Source organism: Phascolarctos cinereus, unplaced genomic scaffold (genome assembly GCF_003287225.1).
Source record: "Phascolarctos cinereus isolate Bilbo 61053 unplaced genomic scaffold, phaCin_HiC Scaffold_1;HRSCAF=81, whole genome shotgun sequence".
NCBI classification, from domain to species: Eukaryota; Metazoa; Chordata; class Mammalia; order Diprotodontia; family Phascolarctidae; genus Phascolarctos; species Phascolarctos cinereus.
This window is the reverse complement of record NW_027555514.1, coordinates 104,676,255-104,701,045: the sequence shown is the minus strand read 5'-3', so window position 1 is coordinate 104,701,045 and position 24,791 is coordinate 104,676,255. Positions and strand designations below refer to the sequence as shown.

At 37.9% G+C, this 24,791-nt stretch overlaps 1 protein-coding gene across 3 annotated transcripts in view; it reads right to left on the bottom strand.

The window, feature by feature from the left end:
• The window catches only part of ZC3HAV1 (zinc finger CCCH-type containing, antiviral 1), a 96,205-nt gene that overhangs the window by 16,163 nt on the left and 55,251 nt on the right, over positions 1-24,791 (bottom strand). For 2 of the 3 annotated variants that reach the window (XM_020998070.2, XM_020998069.2), the window contains exons 12-13: positions 3,904-4,034; positions 3,159-3,295 (exon numbers count right to left, since the gene is read on the bottom strand). In XM_020998070.2, coding sequence (XP_020853729.1) covers positions 3,159-3,295; positions 3,904-4,034 — 268 coding nt within the window. Of the gene's footprint in view, positions 1-3,158; positions 3,296-3,903; positions 4,035-20,647; positions 21,209-24,791 lie in introns of those variants that run through there. The other variant, XM_020998071.2, reaches the window with a different exon arrangement.

Here is a 24,791-nt window from a genome sequence, read left to right as displayed (position 1 = left end):
CTATCTTGGAAAATGACTCTTTCTTAGCTGCTAACCATACTCTCCTCTAGCTACCATGAAGAAAGAATGATGGAGGAGTGATAATCTGAAATTCTGTAACATGTGTGGGAAACTGTGGACTAGAAATATCATGGATTCTTAATGTTCAGGGTCATTCTATTATGTATTTATGACAACTTTGAGTTAAAGTGGGCTCTGGTGTATGTACTATCAAATATGAACCTTATGAAGTGAATCAGAGGGAATAAAATTTCAAAAAAGCATGGGAGTTTATTTGAATATAGGATGACACAGTATGAGGGGGCACTAAAAGACATTTCATACATCTACAGGTAGGGGGGATTGTTCCAAAATAGGACCAAATTCTTCTAGGATGGAATGACTCACCAAGTTTACCTGCTTAATTTATTTTCTTCCAAAACCTGGACACTATAGATAAATGTCTGGTGTTCTAAACTGTACCTTTGAAATATCTCCAGAAAAGCTTAGGAGCTAACAGAGGCTGTGTTTGTTGTGGAGAGGTTTCTGGAGTGGTAGTGGTAATATAACTTAGTTTCAGAGTTATCTGGAGCACTGAGAGATTCAGAGCTATCTGGCTGGCATGTGTCAGAGTTAGGAGAGGTGATGATGTCTATGGAAATGGAAGGAGCTGTCAAAGGAAACTCTATACCTACCCAGCAAAACTGAGTATAATCCTTCAGGGGAAAAAATGGACAGACATTCAGTGAAATAGAGGACTTTCAAACATTCTTGATGAAAAGAATAGAGCTCAATAGAAAATTTGACTTTCAAATACAAGACTCAAGAGAAGCATGAAGGGGTAAACAGAAAAGAGAAATCATAAGGGACTTATTAAGGTTGAACTGTTTACATTCCTGCATGGAAAGATGATATTTATGACTCATGAGACCTTTGTCAATATTAGGGTAGTTGGAGGGAAAAAATTATATGTATGTATGTATGTAGATAGATAGATAGATAGATAGATAGATAGATAGATAGATGGATAGACGGATAGAGGGCTGGAGTGGGCTGAGGATGAAGAGGTGATATCTGGAGAATAAAATTAAGGGGTGATAGAGGATTGTGCTGGGAGAGGGAAAGAGGGAGAGGTAGAATGGGGTAAATTATTCACACAGGAAAGGGATTTAACAGTGGAAGGGGAAATGGGAACAGGTGAGAGGGAATGAGTGAATCTTGCTCTCATTGGATTTGGCTTGAGGAGGGAATACCATACATACTAAGTTGGGTATGGAGGTCTGAATTACTCTGCAGGAGGGTAAGGGGGAAGGGCATAAGAGAACAGGGGGATGGTAGAGGGGAGAGCATATTGGGGGAGGGGGTGATCAGAAGCAGACACTTCTGAGGAAGGAATGGAGTCAGGGAAGGGAGTGGAAAAAATGGGGGGGTGGGACAGGATAAAGGGAAATGTGGTTGGTTTTTCACAACATGACTACTATGGAGGTGTTTTGCGTGACTACACATGTATAACCTGTATTGCTTGCCTTCTCAATGAGGATGGGTGGGGAGGGAGGAAGGGAGAAAATTTGGAACCCAAAATTTTAAAAACAAATATTAAAAAATTGCTTTCAGAGGCAACTGGGAAATAAGATATACAGGCAATGGGGTATAGAAATCTATCCTGCCCTATAAGATAATAGAAGGGGACGGGGATAAGAGAAAGGGGATGGGAGATAGAAGAGAGGGCAGATTAGGGGAAGGGGTATTCGGAATGCATGCCATCTTGGGGTGGGGGAAGGGACGAGATGGGGAGAAAATTTAGAACTCAAAATCTTGTGGAAGTAAATATTGAAAACTAAAAATAAATAAATTAATAAAAATTTAAAATTAAAATAAAAAAAAGAAAACTCTAATTAAGGGCACGTTTTCATGGAGTACATCATGAACATCCATGAAAGCTCCAGGGGCAGATATTTTCTAGGATATGTTCTAAGCATAGTGGAAAGTAAGTCAGCAATGATCACTGCGCTTCTTGATGTCTCTAGCAATAGCAGGGTCACAATAAGGAACCTTGCTGATTCATTGATTAAATGGCAAAAGATTGCCCGGGCAGGAACTTTCTAGGAGTACTTAGTGAAATGATGGAATTATGGATTCCCAGTAAACTTCCTTGCTTTGTCATTGACTAACCATCACACAAGAACTTTTTAGTTATGAATCAAGGTGTGTATAAATTCATAGAAAAATCAAACAATGCCATGTTCCATTGATTATGGGATTTCACGTCTATTGATAATTTGTCCTCAGTGCCTTAGGGGAGACCTAAGGTCTCACATCTCTAAAAATACAAACTGAAATTTGACATGTTTATTGAGGTGCACAGGTGCTGATGACCCTCTATTTCTGAAACAGAAGAAATGAGCAAAGTATGGATTTCAAGCAGCAATTATCAAACTCTAGCTAGACAGTACAGTGGATGGAGTGCAGGGCCTAGAGTGAGGAAGACTATCTTCATGAGTTCAAATCTGACCTCAGACACTTACTAGCTCTGTGTCCCTGGGCAAGTCACTGAACCCTGTTTGCCTCAGTTTCCTTGTCTATAAACTGAGCTGGAGAAGGAAATGCCAAGGAAATGCCAGTATATTTGCCAAGAAAACCCCAACTAGGGTCACAAAGAGTCAGACATGAACAAACAACAAAAGCTAATACTAACAAGAGGAAAGATAATCATGTGTTTATATGAATATAACTTCTATTTAGACAAGCAGTGTGGTGTAGTAGATAGAGTTGGCCTCAGAGTGAGAAAGATGTGTTTTCAGGTGATGCCTCTGAAACATACTGGCAGAGTAATCCTAATCAATTCATTTTAACCCTCACTGCCCCAAGCAATTCACTGAAGGGTAGGTGATGACAGGTAGCTAGGTTGAGCAATGGAGAGAGTGCTGAGTCTGGAGTCAAGAAGTTCCAAGTTCAGATCCAGCTTCAGACACTCACTGCCTGTGGGACTCTGGTCAAGTCACTTAACCTCTGCCTCAGTTTTCTTATCTGTAATACAGGAATAATAATGGTACTTACCTCCCAGGATTGTTGTGAGGATAAAATAAGAAAATGTACATAAAACACTTTGTAAAAATTTATGTGCTATACAAATATCAGCTATTATTTTTATCACCGTAACTTACACATATAGTACAAACCTTTTCCATATTTTGCTTCACGCAGTGACTGGAAGCTCCAGTCAAAATTTAAATTGCAAATTATATGCATGTTGAATGCGTCTGCTGCATGAAATAATATCTTTTCATTTCCCCCATTCAACATTCTCCTCTTCTTCCTGACGGGAGAAATGTCAGCTTTAATGTACAGAACAAGACTCTGTCCCTCTGCTAATAAGATCCCAACTAAATTCTAATATTAATAATACTTTGTTCTATCAGCTTTCAGCTTCTCTTTAGTCAATCCAACAGCAGACTCAGGTTAGAGCCCCCCAAAAGGGACAGAAACTTACATAAAACAAAATCTGCACAGTGGGAAAAAAAGCTGCAAGAGATAACAAATTTCTGGGTGATTAGTACAGCTAACTAAGCAAGCGTATACCTCGAAACAACAGGTCTTACAGTACTTGGGTTGGTTTTAGGGTATAGCGAAGCTAGGCGGCTAGGGGACACCATAGTGCTGAGACTGCCAGGTCTGGAGTCAGAAAGACCTGATTTCAAATACAGCTTCAAACACTTACTGGCTGCTTAACCCTGCAAGTTATTTAACCTCTGGTTTGCCAATTTCCTCACTTGCAAAATGGGGATAATAACAGCACCTATTATGGAGTTATTGTGAGGATCAAATGCGACAAAAATTGTAAAGTGCTTAGCACAGTTCCTGGCACCGTAAGCACTATATAAATATTAGCTATTATTAGCACAAGCATTTCACATGGCTACAAACCGCTGAAAATCGTTCCAGAGCGATGGGTTCTGATTCCTCATTATCTTTTGAATATCAAAATTTTTCATGGTAGTTTTAAAGCGGGATCTGATATTACTATATTCAAAGGATGTACTTCTGACCTCGAACAACTAAAATAAGAAAATGAAAAATAAATAAATAGCATGTAAAAAAGCATACTGCCAAAACAGTACAATGACCAGTTAAAGGTACCCAGACTTCTTATATATTCTCCTCGATCATATAAGAGAGAAGAAAAACGACTAAAATGAAGGCAAATAAAATAAACATCACAAAATCAAAGTGTTTACCTCTTTTACTGTTTTCTGGTTTGAATTCACTTTTATCTAATATCATTAGTGCCACTTTTGGTTACGATTTTGGTAGAGCATGGTAAGTTTTAGAAAATTTCATTTTGAATCTGTTTAAATATTTCTGGATTAAATTTGATTCGTGTTAACAGTGTATTATTAGAACCTGTATTTCTGTGATCCTCTTTTGTTTTATTGGAGAATTTAATCAGTTTAATCAGTGTTCCAAGTGTTAGGCTCATCTTTCATAATTCTAATAGGAAGAAAACATACTTTCTCTTCTTTTTGCTATCAACCAAAACATAATTTAAAAAACACTGCAAATAAAGTTCTTTTTATATTAATAACTATGTTACAACCTTATTTTAGGCTTCCTCTTTGTCCATTAACAGGAATTTTACTTTGGAATTACTTTCTTCCCTTGTCTCTCCTCTTTTTGATTTTCCTCTCTGCTCCCTCAAAACACTCTCCTGAAAAATGTAACGATCCAGTCCATATAATACTCAGGGTTCTTCCATTTTGTTTGCTGTAGGTTTTTATGCAATGTGGATTGTTTATTTGTCTAGGAGACTTGATTGTAGTTGAAAGGGAACATGCTTATGAAGTGCATATATCTCACTGTAATCTTTTCCAAATCCTGGTTTGTTTTTAAATGTTTGTCACTTAAAAAAAAAAAGATACTGAATTTCTGTGGATGATAATTGTGGATTCTTGGCCTTTACTTGTATTCCAGTTTTTTTAAATGTTCACTGTCTTCCCTGAAAAGTCTGCTGTGATCTGCACTATCATTTCTTGGCAAGTGATTTCTTTATTTCTTCCAGTAGGTTGAAGTATTTTTTTCTTTAACATCGTGTTATTGTTCAGCCCTTTCTGACTCTTTGTGACTCCATTAGGGATTTTCTTGGCAAAGATACTGGAGTGGTTTGGCATTTCCTTCTTCAGCTCATTTTACAGATGAAGAGACTGAGGCAAACGGGGTTAAATGACTTGCCCAGAGTCAACTCAACTAGTAAGTTGTCCATAAAAGTTATTTTTTGCTTTTCTGCATTTGTTTATAATTGATAATTGAAAATTCCCTGATTTCCAGACCCTAAACTAGGACATCAGTGAATGACCTCAACCAACAATTCCAAGTAGAAATGTACTCAGCTTTCCAGTGTGATCTGTCCTGGTACCCGTCCCAGCAATTCTGTGTGACTAGGGCCTGGGTGCTAGTATGACAGGCTATGAGTATATATTTCAAAACATGTATTAGATAGCTAGGTGGTGCAGCAGATAAAGCACCCAGCCTGGAGTCAGGAAGATTTGAATTCAAACCCAGCCTCAGACACTTACTAGCTGTGAAACCCTGGGCAAGTCACTTAACCTCTGTTTCTCTGTTTCCACATCTGTAAAATGGGGATAATAATAGCACCTACCTCCCATGGTTGTTATGAGGACCAAATGAGATAATCATTATAAAGCACTTAACATTAGCACCGTGCCTGGCATAAAGTAGGCGCTATATAAACGTTAGCTATTATTTACCGGAGGGCAGATCTGTGTTCCTTATATGTGTACAAGATAACAGAGAAGGCTTTAGGACCTTAACAGGACATGTTCAATTCCTATCACCTCTACAGCACACAGTAACTTTGTGTAGGTCCTACATTATTTATCCCTTTATTATAATGCTAGTTTAATGTGAATACATATATACATGTACACATACATGTGTATATATACATATCTACACATGCATATATAAATACATGTACATGTATATACACACATATATATCTATATATACAATGGTACGTTCTGTGATGAGTTATACAGTGAGGGGTAGATAGGACTTCACAATTAAGGAGATAAACCAGGCCATTACCATTGCCTCTCTAGATTCTGAGGCCAGGGAAGTAGTTTCAATAATAAGCCAGCTTCACCCTGTTGTAATGAGATTAATGAGATCTATAATTTTCCTATTAATTGATATAATATGTGTAATGATTATATTAACTATTCAGATTTGCTGGAACTTCCCTACTTTCCAGGGGACCTTGACTTGGAAGCTAACGTTGCAGTCAAAGTGATCAATCAGACCCTCTGACATGCTAACAATCCCTGTGCTTGTAATTGCCAGTGAACTGAAATAGGTGCCTTGCTTCTGTTCCTGGACACACTAACCCTGGTTCTGTGCCCCCTGAACAATCACAAGGCTCAACTTGGAGACTGTTCACACAAGACCCAAGAATGCCTGTGCTGTGGTCCAGCTGTGGACTTGGAGACTATTTACTCAAGACTCAAGAACGCTTGTGTTGTGGTCCAGTCGTTTGTGGTTTTCATACTTAAAAACCCTAGTCCTGCCATAAACAGGTGAGCCCTACTTCTTAGGAAGATGGCCTTTGCTTGTAAGCTGTTTTCCTCACTTTGAAATTAAATTGCTGTTTGATTCCTGAATCTCCTGTCTTTAGCCTTCTCTATTCCACTCTGGCCATCCACAGGTTAGAGGCCAGTTTGGTCTGGTTGATAACCCTAAGGCAGTAAAAGTTGTGGGGGACTGTGGATGGCCAAGGAGGCAGGGAAGAAAGGGGAAGGGTTATCTCCAATTTGATGGGAAAAAAAAACACTTTCTTACTTTTCTAACTGCTTCTTCTCTTGTCTCCTTCAATCTTCATCCTCCTCCTGCCCTCTAAATGTGGCTCAACAAGATTCTGTTTCCAGCCTCTTTTCCCACTCTGCTCTCTCTTTAAAATATTTTTTTTATTAAAAAAAATTTTGAGTTCTAAATATTCTCCCTTCCTCCCACCCCTCTCCTACCCATTTTGAAGGCAAAAAATGTTACACCAATTATACGTGTGAAATCATGCGAAATACATTTCCATGTTAGCCATGTTGTAAATAAAACAAAAAACAAGAAAAATAAAGAAAGTGAAAAAATTATGCTTCAATCTGTATTTAGACTCCATCGGTTTTTTCCTCTGGAGGTAGATTGCATTTTTCAGCATAGGTCCTTTGGAATTATCTTGGATCATTGTATTGATCAGAATAGTAAAGTCATTCATAGCTGATCATCATACAATCTTGGGGTTACTGTGTACAATGTTCTGGTTCTGCTCACTTCACTTTGCATGAGTTCATATAAGTCTTCCCAGGTTTTTCTAAAAACATTCTGCTCATCATTTTTTAAAAAATTTTTTTCAATTGCATGTAAAAACAGTTTTTAACTTTTTTTTTAAATTCTGAGTTCCAAATTCTTTCCCTTCCCCTCCTCCCCCCTCATTGAGAAGGCAAGCAATTTGATGTAAATTATACAAGTGCAGCCATGCAAAACATATTTTCATGTAAGTCATTCTGTGAAAAATAGACCAAAAAAAAACCCCTAGAAAAATAAAGAAAAATTTTAAAGTATGCTTTGATCTGCATTCAGATTCCATTAGTTCTTTCTCTGGAGGTGGATAGCATTTTTCAATATAGGTCTTTTGGAATTGTCTTTAATCATTGTATTTGCTGAGAATAGCTAAGTCATTCATAGTTGATCATTGTATAATATTGCTATTACTTTGTACAATGTTCTGCTGGTTCTGTTCACTTCATTTTGCATCAGTTCATGTAAGACTTTCCAGGTTTTTCTGAAACCATCTTGCTCATCATTCTTATAGCTCAATAATATTCCATCACAACCATGTACCACAATTTGTTTAGCCATTCCCCAATTGATGGGCATCCCCTCAATTTCCAATTCTTTGTCACCACAAAAAGAGTTGCTATAAATATTTTTGTACATTCAGGTCCTTTTCCTTTTTATTATTATTTTTTTAAAATCTCTTTGGGATACACACCTAGTAGTGGTATTGCAAGTTCAAAGGGTATGCATAGTTCTATATCCCTTGGGCACAGTTCCAAATTGCTTTCCAGAATAGTTGGATCAGTTCACAACTCTACCAAAAGTACATTAGTGTCCCAATTTTTCCACATCCCCTTCAATACTTGTCATTTTCCTTTTCTGTCACATTAATCAACATAATAGATGTGAAATGGTACCTCAGAATTGTTATAATTTGCTTTCTCTGATCAAGATTGATTTAGAATATTTTTCATATGGCTTTAGCTTTGATTTCTTCTGAAAACTGCCTGTTCATATCCTCTGATCATTTATTAACTGGGAAAAGACTCATATTCTTATAAATCTGATTCAATTCTCTATGTATTTGAGAAATGCGCCTTTTATCAGAGAAATTTGCTATAAAAACCTTTCCAGTTTCTTGTTTTCCTTGTTATTCTGGCTGCATTAGTTTTGTTTGTGTAAAAGCTTTTTAATTTCATGTAATCAAAATTATCTATTTTACTTCCCGTAATCCCCTCTATCTCTTGTTTGGTCATAAATTCTTCCTTTATCCATACATCTGATAGGTAAACTATTCCATGCTTCCCTAATTTCTCATATCACCTTTTACATCTCAATTATGTACCCATTTTGACCATATGAGATGTTGGTTTATACTTAGTTTCTGCCAAACTGTTTTCCAGTTTTCCCAGAAATTTTTGTCAGATAGTGAGTAGTATGGCTGGCTCAAAGGGTTTGCACAGCTTAGTAACTTCTTAGCATTAGGTCCAAATTGCTTTCCAGAATGGCTGGTCCAATTCACAGCTCTACCAACTGTGCAATAGATCACTTGTTTTTCCATAGCTTTTCTAATATTTCCAATATTTTCCTCTTCTGTCATCTTTGCCAGTCTGATGAAAGTGAAATGGAACCTAAATGTTGTTTTAATTTTCATTTCTCTAATTTTTAGTGACTTAGAGAATTTTTTTCAGGTTATTGATAACTTCTATTTCTTCCTTTGAAAATGTGCTGTTCATATCTTTACACCAATTATCTATTGAAGAATGGCTCTTAGTCTTACAAATCTGAATCAGTTCTTTATATATCTTAAATATGAAAACTTTATCAGAAAAATTTGCTATATTTTCCATTTCTCTTTTCATTTTAACATTAGATTTGTTTGTGCAAAAACTTTAAATTTTATATAATCAAAATTATCCAGTTTATCTGGTATGATGCTATTACTTGTTTAATCAGGAATTCTTCCTCTATCTATAGATCTGAAAAGTAATTTCTTCCTTGCTCTTGTTTGTAAAATGGCATTTTACATCTAAGTCATGCATCCATTTGTAGCTTATCTTGGTATATGGCAGGATGTTTGTTTAAAATTAATTTCTGTCATACTGCTATCTAGTTTTCCCGGTGTTTGTTGAATAGTGAGTCATTCCCTTAGTAACTGGGACATTTAGTCAATGCTATGCTACTGTTTATTTGCTTCTGTATGTTGTAGATCTAATCTGTACCATTGATCAGCCTCTTTTTATTTAACCACTACAAAATAATTTTAATGATTACTGCCTTGCAGTATAGTTTGAGATCTGGTACTTCTCCTTCCCACTGTTTTTCATCATTACCTTTTAAATTATTGTCCTTTTGTTCTCCCACATGAATTCTGTTATTTTTTTCTCTTTACCTCTATAAAACATTCCTTTGGTTATTTGATTAGTATAACACTAAATCAGGACATTAATTTAGGTAGTTATTGTCATTTTAATTATATTGGCTTGATCTATCCATGAGCAATTAATGTTCCTCCAATTATTTAGGTCTAATTTTGCTAGGATTACATAGCCAGATTCACATAGTTCTTCAGTATATCTTGGTAGAAATACTCCAAATGTTTTAATTTCTGAGGGAGCAACTAGGTGGTTCAATGGATAGAACATCATGTCTGGAGTCAGGAAGATCTCAGTTCAAACCTAGGCTCAGGCGCTTACTAGCTGTGTGGCTCTGGCAAAGTCACTTAACACTTATTTACCTCAGTTCTTCATCTGTAAAATGGGGACACACTGGAGAAGGAAATGGTAAACCACTCCAGTATCTTTGCCAAGAAAACCCCATGGACAGTATGGTCAGTGGGATCACAAAGAGTTGGATATAATTGAATGATCAAACAACAGTTATTTTTAATGTAGTTTCCCTTTCTAGCTCTCCCTTATGAGTTTTGTTAATTACATATAGGAGTGATAATGATTATGTGGCTTTATTTTATATCTGGGAATTGCTAAACTTATAAATAAATTCAGTTATTTTTTGTTTGACTCTCTAGGGTTTTCTAAGTGAATTATTATATCTGTAAAAAGCAGTAATTTTGTTTCTTCTTTTCTTATTCTCTTGCTTTCTCTTGTTTATTGCTAGAACTAGTATTTTTAACCCTATATTAAGGAGTAATGGTGATAATGGACATCCTTGCTTTATTCCCAATCTTACTGGGAAAATCTCTAACTTTGATCCATTATATATGATGTATGCTTTTGAATTTGGATAAATATAATTTACTATATTAATGAAAAGCTCATTTCTAGAGTTCTTAATAGAAATGTGTGTTGGATTTTGTCAAAAGGCTTTTAAGTATCTACTAATATTATGTGATTGTCATCTATAGCAACATGATTTATTATATTTATAATTCTCATCATATCGAACAAACTCTGAATTCCTTGTATCAACTCAACATGGTCATACAGCATAATTTTTCTAATTATGTTGTGTTAATCACCTTGTTAGCTAAGATAATAATGTCCATAATTAATAGGGGTTTGTGGTTTTCTTTCTCTGGTGTATCTCTTCCTAGATTAGTATCAAGACCAAATTTGTATAACAGAAAAAGACTGGAAGGGAACCTTCTTTTCTTATTGTTTTAAACAAAAATATGTAGTACTGTAATTCATTGTTCCTTAAATGTTTGTTCCAGGCACTCTCTCTAGCCACCTACAATCCCACAATGATTGTCTCATCTGCACCTGCACAAAAAAGGTTCCTAGTCTCCCTGAGCAGCCATTCCACCACGCTCCAGGCATTCTCTTGGTTCACTGACAACTCCACAGCAGCTGCTTTGTACTACCCACCACCCACTTTCCAGCTACACAAAGTTGTCCAGCACCTCTAAAATGAACCCCTGTGGTCAATGATAACCTACCTAAACTAACTGTTTAATGGTCAAACTATTCCCACCATGTCAATCCTATACCAATAATTCTCAACTCCCACACAGAAGCTGCCCTTGTTCCAATGCCATTCTTGGTCCCCCAGTGACTGTTCCCATGTTCCTATTCCCTTTAACCCAATCCCACCAATGTCCCACTTTAAAGCCACCAAATTTTTCACTGTGCCCTCTGGAACAGCTATGCCATAGGTAACAAACTAGCTTTCACCTTAACCTTTTCCTTTCTTACTCTATTTTCTTATACTCAATGAGATATGGCTCCCTCCTGATGACACAGCTTCCCTGACCACCCTTTTTAGCATTGTTTACCCTTTTGCTCATACCCCTGACTCACTGATTGGGGTGGTGAGTTAGAATATTCCTTCCTCCTCTTTGCCACTTCAAGGATTCCCCCGCCTCTACCACCATCACTCAGTAAACTCTTTTGAGGTTCATTCAATTCATAGTTATCACCTAATATCAAGATTCTAGTAGTAGTTGTCCACTAACCTCCAAGATACTCTCTTCTTCTCCAGTCTCCCATGGATCCCTTTCTCTACTACCTCTGCCCTATCTTAAGTGAGAATCTTGCCTCATATTTCACTGAAAAAAAAAAAAGTCAGACCATTCACCAAGAGCTCTCTTGTTTTCCCTTCTCCTCATTTCACATCACTCAGAAGCCTTTCACTACCATCTCCACCACTTTTATCGCATCTCACATGAAGAGGTACCTCTTCTCATTGCCAAAGTGAACCTTTCTATATACACAAGTGATCCTATTCCATCCTGTCTTCTCCAGAAGACTGATCTATCATCACCACTCCCAGTAATTTTCAATCTTCCCTTGTCTACTGGCTGCTTCTTTACCGCCTACAAATATGCCTGTATGTCTCCAATTAAAAAAAAAACACACAAAAACCCCCTTACTTATTCAGCCCCTCCCAGCTAACCATCTTCCTATGTCTCTCCTCATTTTTGTGACTGAACTGAGAAGGCTGTCTACAATCAACACTTCTGATTCCTTCCCTCCCACTCTTCTTAACACTGCAGTTAGGCTTCTGACATTTTCAACTGACAGTCCTCTCTCGGTTATCTTTTAATAAAGTTATAAATAAATAAAATTAATAAAAGTTATTTTAATCATCAAATATAATGACCTTTTTCTCAGTCCTCATCCTTCATGACCGCTCTTCAACTTTTGACACTCTCAATCACTCATTTCTCCTTGATACTCTCTTCTCTCTAGGCTTTTGTGACATTTTCTTCCTAATTGTACTACCTGTCTAACTGCCCCTTTTAAGTTTCCTTTGCTGGACCTTCATTCAGATTACACCCAACTCTGTCCTGGGTATTCTATTCTTCTCTCTCTTTCCTATTTCACTGAACTCATTAGTCCCCCTGGATTTAACTATTGCCTCTGCAGATGATTCTCAAATCTATCTGTCCAGCCCCAACCTCTCTCCTGACCTCCAGTCTCGTATCACCAATTGCCTAATGGACATCTCAAAGTGGATGTGTTGTAGACATCTTAAACTCAACATATCAAAAACTAAACCTAGTATCTTTCCCCCTGAACCTTCCCACCTTCCTTCCTTATTACTGTTGAGGATACTGCCATCCTCCCAATCACCTAGGGTCACAACCTAGGATTCAATCTCAGCTCACCACTCTCTCACCCCTCCCCCAACCTCCAACAATCATCTGCCCATGCCAGTCATTTCTACATTTGTAATCTCTCTCATAGATGCCTCCATCCTAGTAGAAAGTCCTCTTCAGCTCTTGCCTGGATTACTGCAATAGCATGCTGGTTGGTCTCCCTACCTCAAGCCACTCAAATCCACCCTCCAATGTTAAATTGATCTTCAAAGAAAATTCCAGTGGCTCAGTGGCTCCCTATCGCCTTCAGGATCAAATATAAAATCTTCCATTTTTCTTTCAAAGTCCTTCATAATCTAGTCTTGTTCCTCCATCCTTTTTTTTTTTTTTAGGCAATTGGGGTTAAGTGACTTGCCCAGGGTCACACAGCTATTAAGTGTCAAGTGTTTGGTCTGAGGCCGAATTTGAACTCAGGTCCTCCTGACTTCAGGGCCGGTGCTCTATCCACTGTGCCACCTAGCTGCCCCTTGTTCTTCCATCTTACTCCCCTCTGTGTACTCTGTGATCCAGTGACCCTACACAGCTAGGTGGTGGAGTGGATAGAGCACTGAGCCTGAGAAAGATCTAAGTTCAAATCTGGCTGTGTGACTCTGGGCAAGTCACAATCTGCCTCAGTTTCCTCAACTGTAAAAACAGGGATAATAAAAGCACCTACCTTACAAGGCTGTTGTATGGATCAAATGAGATATTTGTAAAGTGCTCAGCACACTGTCTGGCACATAGCAGGTGCTATATAAATGCTTATTACCTTCCCTTCCCTGGTGACACTGGCCTCCTTGCTTTCTTGAACATGACACTCTCCCTCTCAACTCATAACATTTTCACTGGCTGTTCCACATGCTTGGAACTCTTTCCTTTCTCATCTCTGACCCCTGGCTTCCTTTATCTCTCAGATAAGTCTGATAAAATAAAAAATAAATAATAAATATTATAAATAATTATAAATAAAAACTCTCCAATAATTTTTTCTCAGTGTATCTTTATCATAGTACTTAACCAACCTACCCTGTATATATCCTGTTTGTGCGTGTTTCCATGTACACATCCCCCATTCAGATGTGAGCACTTTGAGAGCAGGGTCTGATTTTTGCCTTTTCTTTTGTAATATCAGTACTTATCACAATGCCTGGCACATAGAACTTATTTAATAAATTCTCAGTGATTTGATCCTGGAGTTTTTCATTGGAGAATTCATTTATGGCTCATTTTACTTCTTTTTCTAATGTTGGTTTTTTTAAAGTCTATTTCTCTTTTGTTGTTATTAATATATTTTATATTCTTGTAAGTTAATGCACATATATTATTGATATTAACTCACCACCTCTGGTGCCTTTATGCCAATATAATTTGTCTCTTTTTATCATATCTATATTTACCACAGTCTTATCTGAAATCATTATTTCTACCCCTGGTTTTTTAGTTCAGCTGGAGCATAATAGATTTTGCTTCAGTCCCTATATGTGACTCTTTGTGTTTCAAGTATATTTCTTGTAAGCAACATATGATTAGCGTTTCATTTCTAATCCATCCTGCTATACTCTTCTACTTCATTGGGTGAGTTCGTCCTATTAACACTCAGGGTTATGAATGTTAAGTGTGTATTTCCCTCCATTCTGTCCTCTTGCAGTTTTTCTTCTCTTTGTCCTCATCTTCCTCTTTACAAATGAAGTAGTGAAAGAATCTGAGTTGGATACTTGTGATACAAATGAAAAAGCCTGTTTCTTCTCTGTTGCAACTCTTCTAGTTTTTGATTTTTAACTCCTTTTTCCTTTTTAATCCCCTTCATGTTCCCCTCTCCAAAATTCAGATGTTTTGCTTATTACCATTTCTTTAATTATCCTTCCTTCTCAAACCCTATCTCTCTCTTTGTCCCTATCTCCTCCTAGTCCCCTTTGGAGCTTAATGTATCAATCTTTCTTTATCCAGCTCAGATGAAAGTGAGATTAATGGGATATCCATTCCCTTCACCACTCAATTAATCATACATACTTTCATTTTATACACATCTTTTATGCTATTGTGCTTTCCTTCCCCTTCTGCCTTTTCTTGCCAATATAGTCCCCTGTTCCTATTTTTGTTTTTCCTAAGACTATCAAAATAAAGCTACCCATAGGCCTTCTGTCATTTTCACCTTTCTCTATCTATAAATCTTAAAGACATTAGGGTTATGAGAAGACATTTGTTTCTTATCCCCATCATTTATAAACAACTTATCTCCATATATTACTTTCCAATTTAACAAAATATTTTCTGTTTGTCTTGGCACTTGTATTATCATTTCAAAGTATCTACTCAACTCTAGCCTTTTTATTAAAAATGCTTTAAAATCCTCTACTTCATTAAAGGTCCACATCCCCCCCCCCCCCGCACACACCAGTTTACTTACTTTGGTTGTAAGCCTCTATATTTTAGTCACTGGAATATTGTATTCCAAGTTGTCTTTTCCTGAATAAGGGCAGTCTTATGTAATCTTTACTGTGGCCCCTTAGTACTTGAACTCTTTCTTTTTGACTGCTGTATTTTTTTTCTTTGACTTGGAAGTTCTAGATTTGAGCTATGACATTCCTATGAACTGTCACTGTTCACCATTTAGCCCATGCCAATTTTAAGAGGATACTGTTCTTGGGTGACATTCTCTACTGTCTACTACTCTACTAAGATATCAATCTTTTTATCATCCTTTTCTCCTTGGTTATTCCATTTTGTGACTTGTCGTTTCTTCCAGGTATTCTTGTCATCACTGTGGTCAGGAAAATTTTTTTTTGTCTGCAGCTTTCCCTGTATTGTGGGATTGCTATTCTCCTGTGGAATTACTCCCTGGGGCATCTCTCAAACTAAAGTATTTCCTCTTGGTATTTGGAATTTTCCTTAGTTTGCTCATCTCATCAACCTTACTTCCTAGGTTGGAGGATCAGTGTCTACAACTGAAAGGCATGGGCAGGGATTGCCTGGTCCTGGCTACGGTAGCTTTTAAGGGACTCTGGGGCTGCCTCTTGCCACACAGTTCCAGCTCTACCTGGGGTCATTTCCTCTTGATTGCTGGACTCATGGACAGGCTACTTCCATGCAATGGGCTCCCTCCCCAGGCTTTGGGGACGCTGTGATCTGGCTTCTGCTGAAGGCCTTTTACCTACCATTGGACTCAAGACCACTGGTGTTCTGCCAGACCCCAACTGGAGCTCCTCAGGGTCCCTCCCTTGCACTGAGCTCCAGCAGTGACAAATTATAAAGACACCCTGGGCTGCTCTTTGCCTAGGGTTTTTCTCTCACCACTGGTCTCAGGGCTCCTAGTGGTAGTAGTGGTGGTGGTGGACCCAACCCATCACTGCTTGGCACTCTGCTTTTCACCTACCCTGGCTTGTCTCTCTCAAGGCCTCCACAGAGCAGGATTCTGGGAGTCCTTCTATGGATCCCAGGTCTGGGTTGAGGAGTCTACAGGTAATTTTTCTTATTTCCTTTTTGTATTTTTATTTTAAAGAAGTTTTTTATGAGGCAATTGGGGCTGACTTGCCCAGGGTCACACAGCTAGTGTCAAACATCTGAGGCCGGATTTGAACTCAGATCCTCCTGATTCCAGGGCCATTGCTCTATCCACTGTGCCACCTAGCTGCTCCTTTTTTCCATTAATTTATTTTAAACTTAAATACTAAAATGTAGTATTTAATAAAAGAAACATATTATAAACTTAAATACTAAAACAAATACAAAATAAGAAAAAAAAAAGCACTGCCGTGTGTACAGCAGAATGTAAGAGAGGATTCAAAATACACAGCAATAAATTTCCAATTCAAGAAAGCCTATATGATAAATACTACACATTGTGTTCAGAGCTGTCCATCTTTGCTTCTTTGTAAGTTTTCTTTTATTCTCTGCTGTGCAGTTTTTACTTTGTTCTTTTCCCCTTTTTCCTCTCCCCCTTCCCCAAAAAGGCTGCAATTAAGCACAAATATATATATGGAGATACATACACACATGCATATATGCACATATACACACACTTATATACGCATATACACACACATGCACATATACAGGCCTACACAAATATATATATAATACATATACACATACATACACATATATCTATAATCATATTCATATATAGACATATACATCCATATGCATCTTTGTAAGACTCTACTGTACTTATTCGTCCTATTTCTCCGAAAGTGGATAACATCTTCCTTGATAAATCCAAGTCTTTCCACATTTTTTTAAGCCCACCAATTCATCATTTCCTATACTACAGCAATATTCCAACCTTATACTTATAGTCTTATTATTTTAAATAGTCTAATCCAAAGGTTCCCAAACTTATTTGGCACACTGCCCCCTTTTAAAAAAAATCACTCAGCACTCCCCTGGAAATCTACTTTAACAGTTTTTTTTTTTAAATTTGTCATTTCAAAAATACATAAAATATCTTTTAAATGATGCATCTTACATTTAATAATTTATTGTAAATGCATGGTTTTTTCCTGCATTGAAATTGTGATGATGCAATATTGTGTCATGTAACCATATAGTATGGTACAAGTCATTACAAGCACATATTCCTGCCCATGAATGCTGGACTTCCTGACAAGGCACAACATGCTCACCTGCCAACACTTGCTTGTTAAGACCTGTTGGCATACTTGACCACTGATTGGTTATAACTTGCATTCTGTGTGTTTATTTGGAAAATAATGTAATCACTACAATTTTAGCTCTGTTGCACAATAGATGAAACCTAAACAAATGATTTTTTCAAAACTTTGTTATCTTCTCTTCTTTCCTTATGCTTTCATGGCCCCCTTATTTTTATTCAACACACCCCAACTGCATCTGAGGCCACTCTAGCCCCTCCTGGATCATTCCAGCACCCCCAGGGGGCAGTATCACCCACTTTGGGAACCTCTGGTCTAATCTAAAACAATATTGATTAATTTGGCTGACAAATAGTGTAGTATCCCCATTTTTCTCTTTTGATAAAATCTATTTTAGCTTTTACTTTGTCTAAGATCATGATTACTATCCCTTTTTTCCCACAAATTCTACTCTTGATCTTTATGTTTGTGTTTCTCTTATTTCCTATTCCTCCTGACTCCTCTACTTTACTTCTACCTGCTACCTTGCCCTCCTATTACTTAACCTACTCCCTCTCCAAAGATCTCTCCCATATCTTCTCTCCCCCAACCCTTTCTCCTTACCCTCCTTTCTATCTGAATTTAGAACACTTATAGCGTTCCAAATACGTTATTCCCTTTTTATCCCATTCCTGTTCATCCAGACACCCTTCTATAGCCCCCTTATCCTATTCCCTCATCTCTTATTTCTTTATAAATTTAGACTTTTACCCCCTTCTAAGTGTATATATTATTCTCTCTTTAATCCAGATCTGATGTGAGTAGGGTTCCCTCTCAAAATTCCTCCCTTATCTTTTCCCCACTCCCTATGCCCTTTGCTCTCTTTTTTTCTGAATTCTGTACATATTGTTCCCTCCTTAACACATTCCCAATGAGAGTAGGGTTCCAGAACTACCAGCCCTCCTCCCCCATCTAATTCCTCTATATCAATTCTTCCTCTGGCACCTCATTTATATATGATAATTTACCTTTTTCACCTTTTCCTAGACCATATTACTTTTTAGAATCACATCATACTCAGCTCTACCCCAATCTTTCTTTTGAACTACCCAACTACTAATTACATTAGACATAGTTTACATTTCCTTATATAAAAACTAAACAGCCTGTCCTTAATGAGTCCCTTGTAATTAGTCTTTGATGTTTACCTTATATTTCTCTTGGATCTTGGATGTCAAATTTTCTATTAAGTTCATTTTGTTCTGCAATAAAATCCTGAAAGTCTGGCAATCATTGAATGTCCATTTTTTTTTATTCAAAATATGCTCATCTTAGTTGGGTGTGATATTTTCGGCCACAACCTCAGTTCTTTTGCTCTTCAATATACTTATTTCCTTGTAGACTGATATATTTCTAAGTCTCACTGGAGTGTTTACAGAAGATCTGGGCTCTTGTATATCCTAGCAGGCCATCAACTTCCCCCCCCACCTCACTTTATTCAGGATCATTAGATTTTTTTTTAAAAAGATGGTCAGATATGTTAAAAGGTTAAAAATGGGAAAGTTAAAAATGTAAAAATTCCTTTATAAATCACAAATCACTTTGTTATGTAACATGGTAAACTCATTTACATGGATTAACTTGGATCTATTCTATAAGATCTTATGTAAATCAAGAATTAGCCTGTGGTCTACAAACTTGGTTTTTAAAAAATATTTTTATATTTAAATATATTAAATATATTAAATATATCAAATACATCAATAAATATATTAAATGCATTTCAATATAATTTTGTAACGTATTTCGTGCCCCTGAAAACATTGTTCTGAGAAGAGATCCATAGCCTTCACCAGACTTCCAAGCAGGATGACACAAAAAAGATTAAGAACACCTGACCTGTTATCATTTTTCCCTGTTGATCCTGTGTGATGACGATGACAGTTCCTAAAAAATGGGGTGGGGCTTTGGTTTATCATCCTTTTACTTCATCCCTTCTACCTATTACCCTACCAGGAGTCTAGCTTCTAAAAACTGGCGTTTTTCATCTGTCCATAATTTTTGAAGAACATGTGGTTGAAGAAGTCAAGATTTCACATGAGATTAGCACAGGTACACAGGTCTGGGTTTTCCCTTTGTTCTTCTTTCAACTCTCTATTTTTTTTAATAGGCCAAGCAAGGCACCTGGAGCAAAGAACTCCCATGACAGGGTAGAATCTTCCAGATAACCATGTGGTGGTAGCAGGGGCTGTCATAGGGCTACCATGGCCCAAGACTTTGTCAGTAGTCAGGACCATAGGAGGAAGATGAGGAGGAGGAGCTACTCACATAGACCACTGTTTCCCAAATCCACCCTGCCTAGGGAACCAGATTTTGGAGATCTAGTGTAGCACCACCCCCCAAACCCCTGCCCCCAGGAATCTGGAAAATCCACATAAAATCCAAATGGGGTAGACCTTTCACCTACATTTTCTCATATTATGCCAGAGTCTATTGGAATGCCTTTTTTAAACTAATAATCCTGCATTTCTGAGTTTCTAAACTTTTTGTGTGTCCTCTCTGACCTTCATGTGACATCTGTGGCTTTCATAAAACTCCCTAGAAATTCCCCTTTAATTTCTTATGCTGATCTGTGATATATCAAAACCACGATAGGAAAAGTTGTCATGTGGAAGGGATAACTGTTAATTGCTTGTGTCCTGTGAATGTGGAAGATCTTTGGACAGAGAAGAAAAATTCCAGGTGTGAGATGGGAATTTTCTTTTTTTTTTAAAAAAAGTATTTTTGAGCAATATTTCATATGATCCCTTAGTCTAAATTCTGAACTCGATCAGGGTATATCTGACAATTTTTGGCCACTGAGAACTCTCTGATGCATAGTCTGGGGAGACTCTGATGAGACCACTGGGCTGGTGATCTGAGTAGAGTACTGCCAAGTGAATAGTTTTGATATTACCCTCTCTCACTGGATAATTAATATAATCACAGAATACCTTTTAGTAAGTGTAAGACAGGCAGAATATCTGAGCTGATAGAGACTGTTTACAGTGTAGAGTCCACATTGCAGGGCCTCAAATTTTACAAATGTAGACATAAAGTGCCACTCACAGTCCACATGCCACTGCCTAGTTAGTTCAGGGCGGAGAAAAGACATGTTAATAAGCTGATTTGCTCATAAAATTATCATGATTAGCAGATCTAATTTAAGTGTAGTTTATTCAAACAAGAATTAAAAATGATTAATTAAATATACATTAAGTAAATTTTTTTATTTTTTTTCTTCAAATAGTATAACAAAGTACTAAAATCTGATACAAAATCTCACTTTTGGGGGTGAGTGGTTGTCAATTAATGGTAAGCAAACAAACATGGGAACAAAGCAAAAGTGGCATTATAGTTATAAACAAATAAAATCTTTAGGTCAGTCAGACCTATTACTCTCTGCAACAAGAAGCAACGAAATTCAGAAAAGGAGATGAGATGAAATGAAGAGAAGAAATCCTTTAAAACTCATTTAACTAAAGTTTTGCTGAACAGACTATTTTAAATCAGTCTCATTTTCTGAGCTGTCACTATCAGTGGCTTCTGCTTCTCTTGATATTTTATGATTTTCTTCTTTACAGACTTCTGTAAACTGAAGGTTTTCCCACACTGAGACCAGCTCCTCTATCTTTCCATGTGGTTGTTTACTTCTTGATTTCATATGAGTATTTTCGACCAGAGAACAATTTCTTTCACATGCTGCAGAAGATGAAGGAATCTAAAGCAGGTAAGAAGCAAAAGGAGTCAGAGACTCTGTGATGCAAAAGTCTCACCATCACATGGCAAGAAGGATGTGTTTGGCATAATCCTATTCTGCAATCCTGGAAATGTTCTGTATTGCGCAACGTATGTTTGACCAGTAATGAATTCTAAGCCAGTTTCTAAAGCTTTTAAAATTTAGTTAAATACTGGAAGAGGTCCAGGCAGGCTTTTGGGTTTTTGCTGTTGTTGTTTCTAACAGATATGCATAATAAAGAAGGCAGGTAAGAGGGACCCCAAGATAAAAGAAAATAAATCTTGCCTCCTTTCCCTAAGCTTTTGTTCTGGCTTAAGTTAATTTGCAGTGAAAATCTGCCAATTTCTAGGTTTGGGACTCAAAAAGGCACAAAGGAAACGGGAAGTTTTAATCTTAGCCTAAGGATATTATCCTGGCATCTTATAGACACCTTTACCTGTATGACGTTCAGAACTACACCTTACCACCCTTAAGGAGGCTCACAGCTGGAGATGCCAACTGTTTACAGATGAACATGAAACAAGGAGTTACAACAACATGCAGTGTCAAAGGAAATGAAAGAGATGACAGAATGGTTAGGAGAATTAATAGTTTAGAACAGTCACTGGTAAACTTTGTCCCAAGAATTGAACTCCCATAAAATAAATTAGTAAGGGTTAAACAGAAAGCATTGACTCCTCATTATAACAACAAATACATTGCAGCCTCCTGGAGAGTTAGTGCGATAACAAAAATTTTTAAAACAAATACAACAGGGCCAGCTAGGTGGCACAGTGGATAGAGCATCAACCCTGGAGTCAGGAGGACCCGAGTTCAAATATGGCCTCAGGGAGTTGATACTAGCTGTGTGATCCTGGGCAAGTCACTTAATCCCACTGCCTCTCCAAAAAAAACAAACAAAACCCCAACAAATACAACAGAAGCATCTGTTGACTTCTAAGGAATTGGTCAGACTTCCTGATACAGAGTCAGTGGCCCCACGGTTAAACCTTTAGACTTTGGGTCTGAGCTGGCCTGCAGGAGATGGCAGTAGCAATTAGGATTGCCTTACTCTTATAAGGAAGTTGTTCACTCCTGTCTATAAAAGCAGTGGACGGTTTGAACTGGAGGGACGGTGTCATACCCAACTGCTTGCTGCCTAGGTGTGCCAATAAAATCCTTTTACCTTTCTTTTCCTGAATCCCCTTACTGACCAGTGTAAGATCCAAACCAAGATTTCTTTCTTTTTTTTTGGGGGGGGGGTGTTATGGCAATTGGGGTTAAGTGACTTGCCCAGGGTCACACAGCTGGTGTCAAGTGTTTGATCTGAGGCCGGATTAAAACCAAGATTTTAATAATCTTGGCGACTCTACCAGGGACAACTTGCTATCCCTGAGTAAGCCTAATCCAACTCCACAGTGGGCACTCCGCCTTTAGCCTGATGGTAAGTTGGAGTGGACTCTCTCAACGGTTAGTCAGGTATGAAATGACTGGAGAATTAAACTCCCCAAACTCGAGAAGGATAAGGAGAAATAAGTCCCAGGCCCAAAACTGAGTCTCTCATTTAAGCACGAAGAAAAATGAAAACTACGCCCTCAAAGTAAAAGGCAGTGGTAAGTGGCTGGTCTTGTCTGACTCTAGGTCATCAAGAGATAGAAGTTAAGGGGGATACCAATATCATTATGGGTTCAGGATAACATAAACTTCCCATTTGTTCAGGTCAGAGTTGGGAGAGCGGTTCAGGTGTGAAAGAATTCACTTAGACATCCTTTCTAGCCATTGGTGATGAGTTCAGGATAGACTCCAAGAATACTGGGATGCTATCTGAAATGATGAGGAATAGATGTGCAGGTCCTAGTATCCTGAAAGATTTCACTCATACAGTCTCCAAATTAAAGAATGGCCTTTATTGAGGTGATGCACACAAGCAGGCCTGCCTCCCGTGAGGCAGAGCCCCAGTGGGTTGTTTTCCATGTGGGAGGCAGAGGATAGATAGGCCACAGCCCCCATTCCCCTAAAGGAGGAGAGTGGACCCGGTCAAAGTTACAGTTTAAATATAATTTTATGGAATGGGGGAAGAGGACAAAAGAATGGGAGAAGCAAGCTTGGCTCCAAAATGCCTGGGATATCAGGTAGTCCTGAGGTGATAAGCAAAGAGAACAGGAAAAAAGAAGGGAAGAACTGTTCTAGAATTAAGGGTGCTTTGTGAAAGCACATGGATAAGTTCACAGTGGGGGATTCAATACATAGTCTTCTTTGATCACTTTTCTGGCTGGTCACATTCTGCATCTTATCTCCTATTTCTCGTCTTGCTTGCTCCATCTGCCTCAAGTGCTCTTTTCTACCTCATCACTGCTGACTCCCACTTAGGCAAGGTTAATGCTTGGGGCAAGGGAAAACTGCCAGTTCAATAGGGAATGTCCAAAACTTGAGCGGTATAGCTCAGCAGGGACTGGATTTGAAATGTAGGCAATTGTGGCCAACAAATTTGGCCAGAATGGGGTGGGGAACCTGCAGCCTCAAGGCCACATGTGGCCTTCTAGATCCTTGGGTGTGGACTTTTAACTGAGTCTAACTTCTACAGAACAAATCCTTTTATTAAAGGGATTTGTTCTATGAAGTTTGGATTCAGTCAAAGGGCCTCACTTGAGGACCTAGAGGGCCACATGTGACCTCAAGGCTACAGGTTCCCCACCCCTGGGCCAGATGAATTCAGGACCTTTGATTATGGTCAGTTGCACATACTAAAAAAAATATCTAGAGCCTAGGCAAATAGAACATGGTACTGTTGGGCAGAACTTTCCAACCAATACTAGTAGCCCCTCATTACTATGGCCATATAGATTCTAGATTTTTCAGAAACAAAGACCATGATACTCTTAAGAAACATTTTTTGTAGAGAATGATCAGAGAGAAGGAAGACAAGGTTAAGGAAATAAAGATGTTGATGGCACCCATGAAGGAGGCAATTAATTAAGGAAGGCAGAGAAGGGATTAAGGACCCAAAAGAGAGATTTAGAAAACAAAAGGGGGGGGGCATGTGTATGTGTGTGTTTTACTGTAAACCAGAGGGACACTTTAAGAGAGTTTACAGGAAACTACTCTGAGTAGAGGGAGGCCTGTGGCAGAGGGTGACATGCTCCAGATTATGAACCGGGGCCCCAATGAGGAACTAGCTGCCACATTGTTTGTTTAGAAATAATACTACTGCACACTTAATAGGCTACAGTATAATGCAAACATAACTTTTATATGTACTTGGAAACCAAAAAATTCATGCTTTATTGTAATATTTGCTTTATTGTCGCAGTTTGGAACCTAATCTGCAATATCTCTGAGGTATGTCTGTACCATATTCAAGTGTCAGATCCAATGTTACAACATATAATTCTCCAGGACTACAAAATTTTTTCTTGGGAGAATTTAGGGAGACAGGGAGGATTTTTGCTGATAAAAACATAGGCTCAAAGTCAAGAGCTTTTTGCTTCTTTTTTGCCATTTAAATATATACATATAAAGATAGGAAAATGGGCCTGGAAGTTAAGAGAGAAAAGATCATGCTTCCTTCCTTTAGCTTTTGCTCTGG